At 37.9% G+C, this 18,981-nt stretch overlaps 1 protein-coding gene across 2 annotated transcripts in view; it reads right to left on the reverse strand.

Moving 5' to 3' along the window:
- The window catches only part of tbc1d32 (TBC1 domain family, member 32), a 188,422-nt gene that overhangs the window by 114,299 nt on the left and 55,142 nt on the right, over positions 1–18,981 (reverse strand). For both annotated transcript variants that reach the window (XM_039747661.1, XM_039747662.1), the window contains exons 14-18: positions 17,621–17,710; positions 16,895–17,037; positions 6,987–7,114; positions 3,635–3,836; positions 262–341 (exon numbers count right to left, since the gene is read on the reverse strand). In XM_039747661.1, the coding sequence (XP_039603595.1) occupies positions 262–341; positions 3,635–3,836; positions 6,987–7,114; positions 16,895–17,037; positions 17,621–17,710 (643 nt within the window). The remainder of the gene's footprint in view (positions 1–261; positions 342–3,634; positions 3,837–6,986; positions 7,115–16,894; positions 17,038–17,620; positions 17,711–18,981) is intronic.

The raw sequence follows: 18,981 nt of genomic DNA on the forward strand, positions 1-18,981 counted from the left end.
TTGTTTAGTCATCCCATATTCCAAAAACAGGAAGCTGATCGGTGAATCTAAATTGTTTTGATGTAACTCGTCATGAGTGTGGAGGGGCGCTTGGCCCAGAGATAATTACTGCATTGGACCCATGGATTCAGCTCACTCCAACAGCAGATCCAGAAAATGGATAGATCATTTTTATTAAAGTGTTCGCTTTTCTGTATTTGTTGCCTTAATAACATTAAAGTTACCATCTGACATTTTACATCATTAAATCACAGTACTTACTTGTTTTGCAGGTCCTGAGTTGTAGTATAACCAACAGTTCCAGGCAATGGAGTTGGGACCCTCTCTGATAAAAAGCTTTCCTAAGAAGAGTAAGTACATTGTTTAAAAATTAGTCTTTAAAAAAACTGCTAAAGTTTTATTTACATTAATATCAAAACTATGCTTGTGATTGGTACTTTTTGTTTTGTAAATAACTATAGAATAAAAAAAAATTTAACCATTGATTTCTCATAAACATCCTAAAATATCAGCAACATTTAGCCCTTTTTATCATTATTATTATGTACTCAAGTATTGCCTAGATTGTTATATTGGACAAGCACATAGTACGAAAACATTTAGTTATTCTACTTGAGGGTTTAAAAAGACAAATGGATAGAAACAGAAAAATAATTATACACACCTTTTTTAAATTACCATAAAATAACTTATTTTTTCATTCCAAAACTTACATAAAACTGCTAGACTTAATTTATTAGTTTACTAGCAAAATTCCCGCACTTCGCAGAGAAGAAGTTGTGGGTTAAAGAAGTTATGAAAAAGAAAAGGAAACATTTTAAAAATAACGTAACATGATTGTCAATGTAATTGTTTTGTGTTATGAGTGTTGCTGTCATTAAAGATTTGATTATCATTATTTCTTTCAATCAGGTTTGTACTTGGATGATGTGTTTTGTTCAAGTTACATTCCGTGTTTGTCAACCGTTGTAAAGATAACAGGTTTCATTCATCAAAGTGTTCACTACCCAAATTGGTACTTGTGAATGTAAGATGTTTAACAGGCATTCCCGGTATTAACTTTTTGATTTGCCTGCGAATATTTAGCGGCAGCGTGTCTATTGGATTGCTGCTGACGGACGGCCTTATATGGGCAGGCACTCAATTACATGGAAAAGCGTGGATATGGGGGACTCAATATAGGCAGGCAGCGAACTATGTGGGAGGCGTGGTGATGGGGGATGCAACTCCGCCTCACACGGCAACTGAGCTGCAGGCTATGGCCGTATATATGTACGTAAGTAGGATTCAGTTATGACCGTTACGCATAGAATTTCGAAATGAAACCTGCTTAACTTTTGTAAGTAAGCTGTAAGGAATGAGCCTGCCAAATTTCAGCCTTCTACCTACACGGGAAGTTGAAGAATTAGTGATGAGTGAGTGAGTGAGTCAGTGAGTGAGTGAGTCAGTGAAGGCTTTGCCTTTTAGATAGATAGATAGATAGATAGATAGATAGATAGATAGATAGATAGATAGATAGATAGATAGATAGATAGATAGATAGATAGATAGATAGATAGATAATTTATTAATCCCAAGGGGAAATTTGAAGTTGAAAAAAATTGAAGTTTACAATATACAAAGTCCCAGTATTGTGAGAAGGTAGTCTGTGCCTTGAATTCAATAAAAGGTTGCACCATTTACAGCAGCAATAATTGCAACTAGGCTTCCCTGTATTTCCTTATCAATCTCTCATGGTGCTGTAAATAAATTTTGTCCATTTTTCCTTGCAGGACTGCTTCATTTTATACTTATAATTTTCAGTATAAAATGCTTATTTAAAGTCCTACAAACCCACCTCTTTAGATTTTACATCTAGATGTTGATTAGAGACAATTCCAAAATTCTACATTTTCTTTTCTTTAACTCCTGCTAATGCAAATTTGCTTGTATGTTTGCGGAGTGGTGGCTCTGAGGCTAGGGATCTGCACTGACAATCGGAAGGCTGCCGGTTTGAATCCCGTAAATGCCGAAAGGAACTCTGCTCTGTTGGGCCCATGAGCAAGGCCCTTAACCTGCAATTGCAGAGCGCTTTGAGTAGTGAGAAAAGCGCTATATAAATGCAAATAATAAAATAAATAAAATAAAAATTATTATTATTATTATTATTATGTTTCAGGGCATTGTTTGGCTGCATGACTCAGTTGCATGTGAGTTTCTGCTTTTGGAATAAAGACCTGAAGAAGTTGGTCATACAAATAAAATTCATTGTCGCTTTAATAAAGTCACTCTATTCATGATGCAGCAATATCACCTACAGACTGCATGTCTGAGTATTTTGCGCATAAAAAATGAATGAAGAATCAAATACTGGTGTAATTTTTCCTCTTGAATCACATGCATAGTGAGAAACATTTAATAATATGTAAAAATCAGACCATGGATAGGTACTGAGTATTATCACTATAGGCTCAAGCAGTTGTTATCACATTGCAATGACTTCATGGAAGTTAAAATTTCAGAAATAGTTAATCACTAATACAGATAAAATATATAAAACAAAGCTGTTGCAGGACTATATTATTATTATTATTAAATTAAATAATTCCATTGCAACATCATTACACTGGTCATCATTAGCATTACAGCACAGTCAATGCATTCATATTGATTCATAATCATATATTGTTCCATTAATTAGTTTGCTGTGTGTCTTCTTGTTCCCTTCCTACAATATCAAATCACTCAGTACTTATCCAAATATAACAAATCTGTCATTAAAGTAGGCTTTCAATGACTGCCTAGCTTATGCAGGTGTGTTGAAGAAGTGAATTTAAAACCCAGTAGCTTTCAGTAATTCTGGGTTAATAAAGAAGTCTACATCTGACTCTACTGTTCTCTAATCATCACTCAATACCATAGAAGGACACCCTATTCACTGCAACTTGAAAACTCTGACTGAAAAAGAGGAACCAACAGTGAGCTTTACAGAGGAGTGCTTCTTTCTCCTTAGCATAATGACAGTGAACAAGCTTTTCTAGAAATAGCCTTATGTTTCACACCAGATGTCAATTGGGAAATTCTAACTAAAGCTTGACTGAAGAACTCTAAGAATAAAACAGTGCATGAGAGCCATTACAGAGTTCTGTTACACGCTCAGACATACCTGGTTACCCCACCTTGTGACTCCATGTGCCAACTATGACATCTTGAGACTCTTGACAGTTCCCTTTGGTTTTATTAGCTGTGTGAGGTAAGTGTTAAGTTTTTACCCTTTGTATATGCTGGACTGCTTCTTCCCTAGTTCTCTAGGGGCTAACCATGTTTACACCTTGACTGCCACTCTTTGTTTCATTCATTGCTTCCCAAAAAGTGGGGAAAATACTAATGTAGATTCAATTAGCATTAGCACAACCACACAGAGTAACAAATGGAATCTTTAATTCGCTTAATATTCACATCAGGCTTCACCTGATAAAAAGTGCAAATAGTAAATACAATCATAGAATCTACACAGAATTATTTATTACTGTAATTGAAAAAATATATGTACTTACAAATGTATTCATTCTTAATTATGAGAATTAGCATAATATGTATTATAATATGTATACAGATATATACCAAATAAATAAATAAATACATAGATTCTTACTTTTTTCCAAGCCTCAGCAATACAGTTATGCAGGCCATAGGGCTTCAAAACTTCCAGCCCTTCACAGGTATTGTACATTTGACGACATACAAAAATGAAGGCTCCTTTAATAGCAGATAAAGTCTCACATTCTGACAGGGCTGGGACATCTTCAATAAGTAGCTTTTGGGTGAACTGAACAATCACATGGGCAGCAGACATGCTACAAAAGGAGACAAATGAACAACAGACTGACACTACAAATAAATAAAACAGCAGAATAACTAAATGAAGTAAATGGATTGATGTGAATTGTTGCTGATCATTCATGATAATATAAATTAAATTAGTATAACATGGCACATAATAGTATAGGACTAAGATAGTCTTGCCATCTTTTATTAGGCTTGACAAAATAGGTTTCATTCTAGTTGAAATACTGCAAGCTGAAAGGCTGTGTTTTTTTCCCTTAAAAACAACCTCCACAGCCAAGCGGAGTATCTTAAGGAATTACTAGGGGGCTCCGCCCCCTGCTCGTTTCATTCGCCCACCCCCGTGTTTGGTTTACAGGATATACAATACAATACAATTTATTTTTTGTATAGCCCAAAATCACACAAGAAGTGCCACAATGGGCTTTAACAGGCCCTGCCTCCTGACAGCCCCCCAGCCTTAACCCTCTAAGAAGACCATAAAAAAACTCCAACCCAAAAAAAAAAACCCTTGTAGGGAAAGAATCGAAGAAATCTTGAGAAAGGCTGTTCAAAGAGAGACCCCTTTCCAGGCAGGTTGGGCATGCAGTGGGTGTCAAAAAGAAGGGGGTCAATACAATACAGTAAAATACATAGAACATAATAAATCCTCAATACAATATAAAAATAAAAATTCTAGAAGTACGGAGTAGAATTTCACATTAGATGATATAATATAATATGCTTTGGATTTGTTTTAAGTCCTGGATACCTCATTCATCAAGCTGCCTCCCCCATTTGGCCATTCCACAGCTGAAATAGAGCTAATCAGATGAAAGGAAACCTCTTTCCCACGATTCCTGCGATCCTCCATCATGGAGGCAATATACACGTTGTGAAGGGGAGGTGCGTCTGAACGTACGCTAAGGATATGCCGTCGCATCATTTGCTGTCTTCCTGCTGTTGGTGAGCTGCACGTTTTGCTTGTCTCTTGTCTTTGTTTTAAGAGCTGGGAGCACATGATGCTTGTCTGACAAATGCAATCCAACAACTGCTAGGTTTGATGCCTGAGGACCTGTTTTAAATGATGGCTCACTGGATGGTCTCGCGTGACGTTCTAAAAACAATAGTTGTCCCTTTTATTCACGGCCCCAGGCATGGTTAAATTCTTTCGTGCAGGATGTATAACGCTGCCCCCTCGCTCGCTCGCTCCTGGGGCGGGGGTATGGGGGCTGCCATTGCGCTGCCCTTTGATCTTAATAAAGCCTTTACAGCCGCTGTCCTTTTTCCTACTTTGTGTCTGCTGCTCGCATTCTTATTGTTCCTCCGTCATCATAAATATACACCTGACCGAATTGTGTTTTCTTTGAAATTACACTTGTCGTTGCTTTAACTGTTGCGGGTCCACAGATTCTCATAGTGTATGTTCCATTATTGTGTAAATCTACGTTTTGTGCATTGAATGGTGTGCACTGAGACACCTGTATCTGTGTGTGTGTGCTGCTTCCTTTTCCCCTACTGTTTTTTTTTTTGTTTTTATTTATGTTTTTTTTTGCCCATTCTCTTTCGTCTCGTGGTTCTTTTATTTGTCTTTCATGATCTTAACGTGAAGATCACGTATCATCTACTAGTCATTCATTCCACAGGATTTCCTTTTATAATAGAGAGACAATAATGAGGTTCATTGCAGAAGCCTGGATTTTGGTCTTTCTGGTATGTACAGTATAAGCGCCATGTAGAATAAAGTCTGGCATCTTCACTGTTCTACCCATTTGATAAGGGCAGTGTTAATCAAAAGAATATCTATCCAGCAACTCTCAAATTACAAATACTAAATTAGCGGGCTGGTCAGTAAGGACATAATACCAAACCTGTCTGTGCTTCTCCTGATGAACAGGTATATGCACTAAAAATAACTCAAAAGGTTGAATTTTGTGACCATAATTGATGCTTTCTGCTCTGCTTGTTGTTGTCGTCCTTCAGACTTTCCTTTATAGTTTATTTTGCCAAGGTCTGAACAAAAGGTTGAAGCAGTAAAGGTCTGAAGTTTGGACTTGGAAGCAGAAGTATAAATGTAGCATAGACCTGCCTCGATAAAGAAACCCGGGATGCACACAGCAGAGAGAAGCGGAACATAGAAGACCTTGTGAAACAAAGCCTTAGCTGACCAAGAGAGAATTACTATATAAGACTATAAAATAATGTTGATTCAAACTGACACTGGAATGTGTTATGAGAAAGATTACAGAGGAAATTCAATGACCATGGTTACAGTAATAAGCGAGCATGGAAAAACGTATGAATCTAAACTAAAGGTTCACCTGTCTCACGGTCAACAGTCCAAAATCCTACAATAGCATTCAACAGCCGCATCATGCAAATCTTTTCTGAAGGTTTTTAATTGCTTGACCAAGGATAAAGGGGAAATGTAAAAAAAATATGATTGTACTCTCTTTAAGATCTAAGAGAACCAGTCAGTCCAAATTTTCTTTGTTGTGGTGCTTTGAGTTCATATATACCAAATTCAATGACACTTTTTATCAACATTCCATTAACTGTTTTCTCTATTGAAAAATCAGCTTAGGCAAATAACTTGAATGAATGTCACCCGATTTAACAAGTGACTAATTTCAAAAATTGCAATTTAACTCTTTGCCACATTATAACCATTGACATTAAGTGATGATGTACTTTATGATACTGAATGTAGCATGTGTTGTGGGCTAATTCAGGAATGTAAAATATAGGTTAATAAATGGGCAAAAAATGTAACAATAACTTCATTAAACAGTGTAGCAGAATATACACTGCATAAGATATCAACAAGAATCCAAAGAAAAAGGGATTGTGTACTGTCTCTTTGCAACTGAAGTGAAAATGATAATAGTTTCAGAACAAAACTGAACAAACTTACTATTCATGCAAAATTCTAGAGTCTGCCAAAATAACAACAACATAAACAAACAACTGCAGTCACAAAAGACACCCTTGAGAGTTCAGACAGAGAAGAAAGAACCAGCAGAAGAAGTGAGAAAGCTGGCTCTGTTAGTAATGAGAGCAACATATAACACAGGTCATGTCAATGCTGAGAATATTTTTTTTGTTTTGTTTTTAATTAATCAAGGTTTAAAGGGTTAGAAGGATATTTAAAATTATTATATAAGTTATATTAAGTCTCTTACCTCTTTCCATCAGCTGAAATAACATTTTCATCATAAAGGAAAAGCAAAAGTCCTCGGTCAGTAGTAGCAATCCGAGCCAGTATATCAGCAATGTGCGTCAGGGTTGAATCAACGCAATTTAAAGGTAACTAGAAAATAAAACAAATGCCAAGAAAACAATGACCTTATTTAATATATTATAATATATTCTATTAATATAATGTTATTAATATTATAATTTATTATGTTATAATTTGTTGCAACTAAACATATATGTATACATTGTGAAAGCTGGCCCGGACACACACAGACGGACATCCAAAGTTCACCCAACACACCGTTTATTTACAATATTTACAAGTTTGTAGTGCATCAACCCCAGTGCCTCTTGCACCGATTCCCCCAAAGTCCAGGGCTCACAGTCTCTGTGCCATCTCTTCCTGGCCGCCTCCAGTCCTCTCCCCAGCTCTGTCTCGCTACCTCCCGACATCCACCAATGACTGGAGGGAGGCGGCTCTTATGGGAACCCGGATGGGTTCCAGCTGCTTCCGGCAATTAGAGTTGGCCACACCCCTGTGTGGCAGAAGTGCTGGCTGCGCACCCGGAAGCCGTCCGGGTGTCCCCTGTCATCTTCCCCGGCACTTCCTGGTGTGGCGGAAGTGCCGGGCTCCCGGGATAAATAGGCACTGGGGCGCCGCCTGGCGGTGGCCACGGGTCCCTACAGGGCTGGGCTTCCAAGCCCCCTACCCGAGGCCTCCTGCATAACCAGGACGGACGCCCCCTCGCGGTGTGGAGGAGGCACACGCCCTCCTCTGGTCCTCCTGGGCGTCAGACCCCCTTCAATTTTTCACTCTGTTATATTGCAGCCATTTGCTAAAATCATTTAAATTAATTTTTTCCCTTATTAATGTACACACAGCACCCCATATTGACAGACAAAAAAAAGAATTTTTGAAATTGTTGTAGATTTATTAAAAAAGAAAAACTGAAATATCACATGGTCCTAAGTATTCAGACCCTTTGCTCAGTATTTAGTAGAAGCACCCTTTTGAGCTAATACAGCCATGAGTCTTCTTGGGAAAGATGCAACAAATTTTTGACACCTGGATTTGGGGATCCTCTGCCATTCCTCCTTGCAGATCCTCTCCAGTTCTGTCAGGTTGGATGGTAAACGTTGGTAGACAGCCATTTTTAGGTCTCTCCAGAGATGCTCAATTGGGTTTAAATCAGGGCTCTGGCTGGGCCATTCAAGAACAGTCACAGAGTTATTGTGAAGCCACTCCTTTGTTATTTTAGCTGTGTGCTTAGGGTCATTGTCTTGTTGGAAGGTAAACCTTCGGCCCAGTCTGAGGTCCTTAGCACTCTGGAGAAGGTTTTTGTCCAGGATATCCCTGTACTTGGCCACATTCATCTTTCCCTCGATTGCAACCAGTCGTCCGGTCCCTGCAGCTGAAAAACACCCCCACAGCATGATGCTGCCACCTTCATGCTTCACTGTGGGGACTGTATTGGACAAGTGATGAGCAGTGCCTGGTTGTCTCCACACATACTGCTTAGAATTAAGGCCAAAAAATCAGACCAGAGAATCTTATTTCTCACCATCTCAGAGTCCTTCAGGTGTCTTTTAGCAAACTCCAAGATACTCCAAGATACAAATAACCAAATACAATAACAATAAACTCTCCACCACTCCCAGATGTGTTGCCCTCCTACCACCCAGCTCAGTTCGCCGTATTAGAGCTCCCCAAAATCCTTTTATAGTCCCTGACCTGGAAGTGTTCCAATCCTCAGTCCATGTGATCTTCTATCACTTCCGGGTCAGATCAAAAGTCCTTTTCTTCACCCTGGAAGCACGTCATTCCCCTTGTCCATGTGACTCGGCCGTACTTCCGGGGCATAGGGTAAATAAACACTGCCCCTCCCTGCAGCATCTCCTAGAGGCCCCCATGGTATCCAGCAGGGCTGTGTATAAAAACTCCAATGTCCATGATGCCCTACTGGTCTTCGGGGAACCTCCATACTGCAGGGAGGGCTCCACCTGGTGGCTTGGGGGTATTGGCCGGGATGAACGGCCGGATATATGTGTGTATATATATGTATATATGTACAGTACTGTATATGCATGCATGTATTATGTATATATGTATGTATATGTATATGTATATGTATATGTATATGTATTGTGGAGGAGAGTGTGCTTTTGCACTGTACTGTGAAAATAAAGTCAACTTTTGGACTTTTACTTGGTGTCTGGAGTCTTGGACAGGGGTTCAAGGAAGTGATACTGCCCCCTATCTGTCACAATACATATACATATATATATATATATATATATATATATATATATATATATATATATATATATATATATATATATATATATATATATATACACACACACACACACATATATATACATATATACATATACATATATATACTGTATATACACATATATATACATACATATATATACATATATATATACATATATAATTCATTTCAAAATATCCCATAAAAATAATGAGTTTATATTATATATTTCTAAAATACAGAGTGCAAAGAAGAATCACAAGCTGAAACATTTGATGAAGATGGTTAAAGCAGGAAAGAGGAATGGCCAAGTCTTCCAATACTGCATAACCAACAAATGTTGTCCAGTCACAAGTGTTTGGGGTAACTGGACTGCTTTAGAAACAGAAATGTGCAGGTGTGACATCAGAAGAGGTTCCCACCTTATGGCCAGTCTTTCTGGGATAGGCTCCAGCTTCCATAACTCTAAGAACTTAAATGTGTTCAAAGATTGATGTTTGGACGGTCCGAACATGAATAATTACAAAAAAGCTTTGCCAAGATTTATTTAAAAAAAGTACAGCCCAGACTCGGCTTTGTTCTAAGCAAGCACCAAGAAATCTATACCAAAAGTAAATTAAGCTGAACATGCTGTGCCAATTTGTACCAGGTACTGTATTACTCCCAAGTTTATATAGCGAAGCTGAGAAGATCACAAGAGCTAAGTGCACGCCAATAAAAAATGACCATACATCAGAATTTTTTTATTTAATATTTATATTTTCTTGTATATAAAGTTACATACCCTAAGATATTTTGTGCATTCTTAAATATACTGTAGCATAGGAGTTTAAAATATCACCTCAAAATCCATTGAAGACTTAATGGGTTTTAATGTGTTCTGATATTCAACACCCTCTACAAATCCTGCTAAATAAACTATCTGTAAGCAAATTATCACATCTTAATGCATTTCTTCTCGTTTCTTTATCACTTCACTTTCCCTACCCATACTTACATTACCTTCTCTCTCATTCAGCCACATCTTACGAATCCTTTTGTTAAAAAGTTTTGTATTAATATATTGACTGCTCTGTGGTGCATGTCTTACACCTAAGAATCTTCATACTGCAAAGTGCTGTTCATGTTGCAGGCTGTTGACTTATTTGCGTAGAAAGTAAAAGGTATCACACTGAATTAAGCAAGTGCTGTGGGCTAATTCAGGAGATATTGTGGAATGGAAAATATAGGCTATGAATGGGCAATAAATGTAGCAGGATGTAAACTGTATAGGATATCAACAAGAATCCAGAGAACAAGGACTAATGTAGCGTCTTTTTGCAACAGAAGTGAAAATTATATTAGGTTCACAACAAAATTAAACAAACTTTCAATTCATGCAGGAAACCTCAGGGGATTTTATGTAAACTTCCATCTGTAGTGTAGCAAGAACAATTCACTACTTGAAGCACAGACAAGAAACTGAGGAAGGTTAATTAAAAGGACTATATGTGTATAACACACTCTCAAGAAGGATAATCAACTCTGACAGCTTATTAACACAAGGAACCATTTTTCTAAGCTGTATCCCTTTTTTCTGTCCCTTGATGGAGAAGTAAATGAATAGTAAAACTTTTTTTTTTTATTTGGTAGTTTATTTTTATATTTTTTGTATATTAGATTATGCATGGTCATGACTTATTTAGAACAGAATTATCTGCTACAAACAGAAATTAAAACAACTGGACACAGACAGAAAAAAGAAAGACATCTCAGGATGAAATTTCTTAATTAAAAAACTCTATGACTACAAAGAGATATTAAAGAAGTGTTAAAGGATACTCCTTAATCGATGTCCAATCACTCACAGAATAAAGAAAACCATAGTTTTCTGCCTGTGAGTCAAAACCTGAGCTGAAAACTCACTGTTGACAAATGTCAATGTTAATTAGGCCCAATAATTATTGTAGAGGTGGCACTGGCAACTGTGGTGGCAATGGCACAACAAAACAGTCCTATAAGAGCAGGAAAATTATAGTGGTAATCGAGTAACCATCATGTAAACCTCATCAAAATCCCACGCAGGTGTTTGCTTTAAAAGGGAGCCTATGGACAGCCATCTTGTCTTCAGTCCGGTATTGATGGCTGGGTGAGCAATCCTTACCAGGATAGTGAACCAATAAACAGCCACAACAAAGAGTTTCAAAATATATGTAGGGCTGCCAACTGTCATCATTTTCCCGGACATGTCCTCATTTTTTACGCACCATGGGCTGTCCAGGAGGAATTTATAAAATATTGAAAATGTCCGCAATTTTGGCTTCTAAAATTAGAAAATCTCCTTAGCTGATGAAGCTAATGAAGGAGGTCTGCAGGTTCCTCCAAATCCACCACATCCAGACAACTCCTTTGAATCTTCACAGTGAAGACCTTGTGGAGTAATTCTTGTGCACACTTTCCTGAATCCTGGTGACAATGCACAACTGTAACATTATGCACTGGAAGAAAGAGTTGTATCTTAAGCTGGCTGACAGTTAGTGGGATACTGCACTATTTTGTTTCAACTATTAGAGAAAGGCTGGGAGCCTGCACTGATATAGCACATTGCTGCACCCACTAAACAAAGCAAACCATCCAATTTAGGACCTGAGTGTAGCCGTGCAATGGGTGACACCTCAGCACCACACAGGTTTGAGTGGAATGTGTACAGTGTGAGGAGGGGGTGTTTCAAAATAAAACAGGATGATTAATATTAGTTGTTCACTGCAATTGTTTCTCCCCATTCAACTACAAGGGTGAGTTGGCTCCACACAGCTCACTGAGCCAGGCAACCTTGATGCCCTGGTTCCTACCACCTTGGTGGCTAGCACACCTCCTGACTCTCTGGATGTCACAGCTATTGTGGCATCTCCACTGCTAGAGAGATAGCAATGCAACCAAAGGCTGTAATGCCACCTTGTGGAATATGTCTTCCGTCAAAGGCCTTAAGAGAGTACCACCAGGACGGTGATACTCACAGTGGGTAGCTGTGTAGCAGCAGCACTGGTAACTGTCATGGCAACAGCAACAAAAAAGCAGCCTCATCAGAGTGTAAAAAAAAAATCATAGCATTAATCAGGCAACTGTTATATAAAGGTCATCAAAATTCAACACAGGTGCCCTCTATAAAAGGAAGCATTTGCACAGTTAGCATGCCTTCAGTCCAGTACTGATGGCAGTTTAGGAGTATAGTCAACCTTTACTTTGTCTTGGAAAGAGATACTGCAAGAAACCAATAAGACCTGTCCTTTAGAAATGTTTTATGGTTCGGAAGAGCAACAAATAATAATATTGATTTTAAAACTGTAAAAAACTGTACTGTTTATGTTCTTCTCAAAGAGCACAGTTTTCTTTTTCTGCTAAAAGCCAATTGAAAAGAAATGTATTTAGACAATTCATCAATTTTCTGACTTTACTTTATGAGTTTAGGGTCTTGGGAAACAGAGCTTACAGATCAGCAATAGGCCTATGTCAACTAATAATGCAGCACAAGTCCACTGGACGCATTTAAGCACAAATACACACTCTCATTCTCACAACAAAAGTCCTGAGGTAAAGTGAGGCTTGTGGCTGTTTGCCATCCATCCATCCATTTTCCAACCCGCTGAATCCGAACACAGGGTCACAGGGGTCTGCTGGTGCCAATCCCAGCCAACACAGGGCACAAGGCAGGGACCAATCCCGGGCAGGGTGCCAACCCACCACAGGACACACACAAACACACCCACACATCAAGCACACACTAGGGCCAATTTAGAATCACCAATCCACCTAACCTGCATGTCTTTGGATTGTGGGAGGAAACCGGAGTGCCCGGAGGAAACCCACGCAGACACGGGGAGACATGCAAACTCCACGCAGGGAGGACCCGGGAAGCGAACCTGGGTCTCCTAACTGCGAGGCAGCACCGCTACCACTGCGCCACTGTGCTGCCTGGCTGTTTGCCATTTTAAATAAATAATTGTCACGCTCAAGTCTTGGTAGGAGGGGGTGTGGTAGCATGGGGAGAGCAGTTCTACACTAAGTGCACAGGTGTGATTTGTTTGTGACTCTAATTGGTGCCAGGAGCTACTAACCATCACAGCTATGCCACGTTCCCATTTTTAAAAAGGGAAATGTGAGTGCGAGGAAGAAGGGAAGAAAAAAGGAAAGACAATGAATGGAGGTTAAGGAGAGAAGAAGGCAAGAGGCCATAAAAATCGGTGCAGGTGTGAGCAAGTGAGAGAGCAGGCTCAAGGGAGTGAAGGCAGGCAGCTGGGAGGAGAGCCCCTGGAAAAGAGTGTATCACCGACACTCGGGGGGCGGATGGATTGGGTTTCTCCAGTTGAGCTGTTCTGAGGAGCTGGAGTGATCGGGAGTGTGGATGGCTCACTGCGTAAGGCCAGGAAGGCTATGGGGGTCAAGAAGGCTTGTGGGAAGAACCCCAGCGTGAGTGTCCTGGCCATTGAAGACCCAAGTCTCGTTCCACCAAGGGAGCCTGTATGTAGCCTGGGATGGAAGGCAACCGGACCTTTGGAAGGTCAGCTGCACCTGCTGAAAGGGTGTCTCCTCTGCTGCAAGACCCATCTGGCATAGGCAGGGGAGCCAGCAGCAAAGAGGAGAATGCATCAAGTTCTTGAAAAAAAGACAGGTTACTGCCAGTATTTTAATCACTTTTGTATTCCTTTCCATGTAAACATCTTTATGTATCATATGATTTTTGACTAAATGAACATAACTTGTACATGAATTGGCCTATCTGTAACACTCAGTATGCTATAAACATAAATTGTTGAAAATGCATTGCAATGTTTGACAAGTTCACCATATTCAGTATTCATGGAAGAGAAAATATAGTATCAGCAAGGCAGTATGCAAAGCAGACTGCTGCACAACCAATATTTAAATTATTTTTTAACCAGTGTTCAGACTTTTTACACAAACAGAGACACACAGCAAACCTACAAGTACAGTATGTCTGATAAAAGTCTAGGAGTTAAAGACCATGTTTCACTAATGCAATCTGATACAGATTATGTTTTATCTGTTTCACTAATGCAATCTGATACAGATTATGTTTTATCTAACTAATACCAATCTTAAATACTATTCTTAACCACAAAGCATTCAATTTAATACCATTGGAAGAGCCAGAGCCTATTTTGGCAGACTAGGGCAAGGCAGGAATCCTTCTTTATGGCCACCAGTCCTTTTACATTCAACCACTTTAAATGAAAATAATTGCATTATAATAAACTTCTATTAATAATACAATTTAGCTGTAAACAAACATTAAAAATGACATTTCCAAATAGTGAATCATTGTATATATATTTCTAATATTTCTCCAAATACAGTCCCATTGTCTGGGATAATTAAAATGTTTTGTTTGTTAATATTAAGTCTGTTTTCCCTTGAATTTGTCAAACCCTTCAGACCTGAATTCATCTGGTACTGTGTTAGAATGGTTTTATACAAAAAAAAAAATCTTTGGGAACATAGTACTCCTGTTCAGGTTTCCTAAGAACACAGATCTTCTTTTTCAAGGTTAGAAAAATTAAACTAGCAGATGTTGCTCTAGCCGAAGTTAAAATGCCTAAAAGAACTGAAAGCTGCCCAAAATGAGGGGTGTATTCAACATAAAACATAAGGTATGGATTAAAACAAATCAAATTATTAAACAAAACAAGAAAAATAAATATTCTGCCTCACTAGTGTAGTGTGTAAAGAAGCCTTGCTCCTCTGTATTAGACAGATTAGAGTAGCTTCTTTCCTCAATTTCCCACCTGTTTGTAATGCAAACAAGTCCTCTCCCTTCTATACCCCCACCCCATCTAGCCTTCTGTCAGTGGGTCTTCAACTACTGCAACTCATCTCACTTTAGTAATGTGCCATAGACAGAGAATGGCCTTTAATCTCTAAAAGGGGTTTCACTTCCATGGTCAACTACATACTACGAAATTCCAAAACCACCAAACCACAGAGGACCTCTGTAAAGGTTTGAAGGAAGCCTTTCTCACTTAAGAAGCCAGGTATCTAAGGTAGTATCTAGGATACATGTTCTGTGTATTAGGCAACAAGATTCCGCTTATTCCATGAAGAATATATAATCATCAAAAACAAGCTTTGAAGAGTTTGCCTGGCATTGTGCCAGTTGTCCCTTTCCTTCCACATTCCCTTGGAGGGACAAGAATGCTTAGCACTAATTGGGCTAAGCTGTCTCTGCCATTGGTCTTAACTTCCAATATAGTGCAGGGCTTATTGACCTCTCTCTCTCTCACTATGTTACTCTTATGGTAATTTTGTTTAGGGGTACTCTCTGACTGTCAGTGTTTGCCTTTTTTTCGGCATGGTAGTCTGTTGCATGCCATACTGGTAATTTTCTTTGCTCATATAAACTCTTCCAAGTACTTCTAAATGGACTGAACATGACTGACAGACTGAACAGGCATGGGAAGAAAATCTATAGCACATTAATACTTAATAATAATACTGGAGATATTGTAGTGACAATAACTACTAATGATTCTACATACATTTTGTAGGATTCATAGACATTTGTAAGTGCAAAGGAAACATCATCTACAGATATTTGCATTTAAGGTTTTGTCAAGAATTTTAATAGATATAGAGATTTTTTCTATTCAAGCTCAAGGACATATCTGGGAAAATAGCTAATACACTATGTGGTTGCAAAGAACAAAAGCCCGATCTTGTGGTCATTTTTATTATGTTTATTATTACCATATATGGTCTATGGGCAAATTACTGCTTTTATAGCAATATTAAAAGAATGTTTACCTACGAACTAACACAGGTTTAACACTTTTTCCAATTAGATGACTAATTCACCTCATGGACTACCTATACTTCTATGGCAATGTTAAGTGAAGTACAGAGGTTTTTATGCGTAAACCACATAATCCATGTGCAAAGCCACAAATAAACCATAAAGCACTCAAAATAACAAAATGAAACTGGGCAGATATATTCCATGATAATAGTGAAACTCAAACAAAGCACATAATGGAAACTGAAATTTAAGAAAAACCACAGAAACCGGGGCCACACAGTGGCTTAGTGGTTGTGCTGCTATCTCACAGTATGGAGACCAGTGTTCGCATCCTAGGTCCTTTCTGCGTGGAGCTTGCATGTTCTCCCTGTATCTTCAAGGGTTTTCCTCAGGCGCTCTGGTTTCCTTCCACAGTACTAAATTGGCCCTAGTGTGTGGTGTGTTCACCTTGCAATGCTCCAGGCTTTGATTCTGCCTTGGACTCTGTGCTATTTGTGCCCTGGCAACCCCTGCAACACTGTTCAGGATTAAGCGAGTTAAACAATGTCTGACTGATGAACACAGAAACTACCCAGTACTGTAGCTAAAGGGAATGTACTGACATCTAAAAACTAGATTTACTTAGATTAGGTACTATGCATCTAAAAATGAGATAAACATTAAAAATATAATGATCACAATATTTCCTCTATTCGTTTAATGTTGGGAACTAGAAAGTGACCACATAACATTGTACAAATGATTAATATAAATGCAAATATCACTCAAGTTTTTTTTAATTATTAGTTTGTACAGGCATCATTTTAAAATTTGTGGAGGATCCAACCTGTTTTCTGAAGAGTAAAGAAGCAATTGGAGAAATTAGGGCCTCAACAACTGTAGTGGCATGTAAGCACTCCACAGCACACTCCTTTTGATCACAGAGTGATCTCAGCACCTCCATTACAAGTGATACTGGAGAAAGAAAATCTTAAAAAAAAAAAAAAAGTATTAATATATAAATTTAATACTAAAAACTACAGTGTGGAAATTATTAACAAAAACAATAAAAAAAAATGATGTTAATAATAATAACTGAGTAAATTGCTATGCATAACTACAGATTAAAAAATTAACAGAGGTGAACTAATTATAAATTAAATTAAAATTTGATTGTCAAATTGTGAAAAAAATCTTAAAGCAAGTGTCACATCCTTACTTTTTCTCATAACTACCATTAACCTGTTGTGAATTTACCCAAATGACACCTCAAAAAATTAATTGGAGATTCATTCAGTCTTTAACCCATAACTCTAAATTATGGATTTGATTACATTCTCATGTGATCTGCAAATCATTCCTTATGTTTTTATTGCTTTTAAGTCCCACTCTCCTCCATTCAATTTACAGTGCCTCATCAGAGTTTGAAATATTCTAACATGCAAATGATTTTATCATATCTTAATAAAATATCTTTTGCTTCTATGAAAGCATAAATCATTATACAAGTATAGAAAAAAAATAAACATGTTATCCACAATACAAATAAACAAGAGACATTCTGGATAGTTACCTGTGTGTGAAAGACCACTAAATGCAGACTTTGGCTGCACATACATTATCTGAATGAGCATCACTATTAGGTCTGTAAGAGAGACTGATTCTGACAAAAAAGAGAAAAAGAGAACTCTTTAGACTGAAAGAACAGGAGATTAAATAAATTAAATATTATGTATTTATGCAACGATTTTTTCATAGACTTTTATGTTTTAATTGATACTTGTATTATAGAAGTAATACTGGGTAAACAACTGTGAAAACACTAAATCACTTTGTTGATGGTCCATGTCTTCTAGTTGATCTTTACCTAGATACTCCCATAATCTTTGTTCCCTACACACAAGGCATATTATCAGCCTGTCATCAATGCACTACACACAAGCACATTTCTCATCCTCTTCTTCCCTTATGTGTGACTTTTCTTTGACTCCAAATCATTCTGAGAGAACAGAGCACAAGGGCTGAGAGTAGCAGATGGTAAAACTGAAGGGTGGATCTGTCTTGTGATTCTACTGCTGCAGCACTATGAGCTATGATCAGTAAACAGAGTGTAAATCTTTAGTTGAAGACTGAAAACAAGCATGCATGTAGTCAGTAAACATGCAGCAAGTCAGTTTCAAAAACTTGCAAACAGTTGATAGTCAATGCCAGGGTCAGTATCAGAGATAAGAAATAAATTTAAAATATTAAGACGAAATGTAACTAAAAGTAACAGAAGCCCAATAAAGTGTTTCAGAGAAAATATAATGTTAACAAAGTGAATCATTGAATGAGCCCTAAATGCAGGCAAATGTCCTGTTTACCCTGTATATAGCTATGGCCTCTGAATAATATTGCTGCCATATTGTTCTGGTTGCCAGACAATTTAAAGTCAGGAAGTGGAGGGCAGCAGGTTTCCCCATGACGAATGTTTCCACGAGAAATTGCACATGGAAGTTGTGAATAAAGTAAAGTAATGAGTGAGAATAAAATCATAGCATAACATATTCTAGAGGCCACTGAATAAGCTGATGCATTATATGATCAAAAAATTTGTTTTAGACAGAATCTCCATCTTTTTTGTGTTAGTCCTGTTACTACCAATTTAAGTGTGCTTGCTACCCAATATCTCAGCTCATGAATAGTCATATTGTAGTTTTCTTCTTTTATATGCAGAAGGCATTCTACTAAGTCAACTAGAACTTAGCTATTGATGGATGGCGCTAAATCTTTTTAAATGCTTTCACAGGAAAATATCTAAAAAGATAATTATATTTTTTTCTATATGTTCTTAGAATACCCTTTTGGCTTATATCAGTTTTTACTATCCAGCTTTATTGCACACCTTCATATGGCATCTCTGTATTTATGAACCTTGCCCAAACAGAAATGACT

The sequence above is a fragment of the Polypterus senegalus genome, chromosome 3 (assembly GCF_016835505.1).
Source record: "Polypterus senegalus isolate Bchr_013 chromosome 3, ASM1683550v1, whole genome shotgun sequence".
Lineage (NCBI taxonomy): Eukaryota > Metazoa > Chordata > Cladistia > Polypteriformes > Polypteridae > Polypterus > Polypterus senegalus.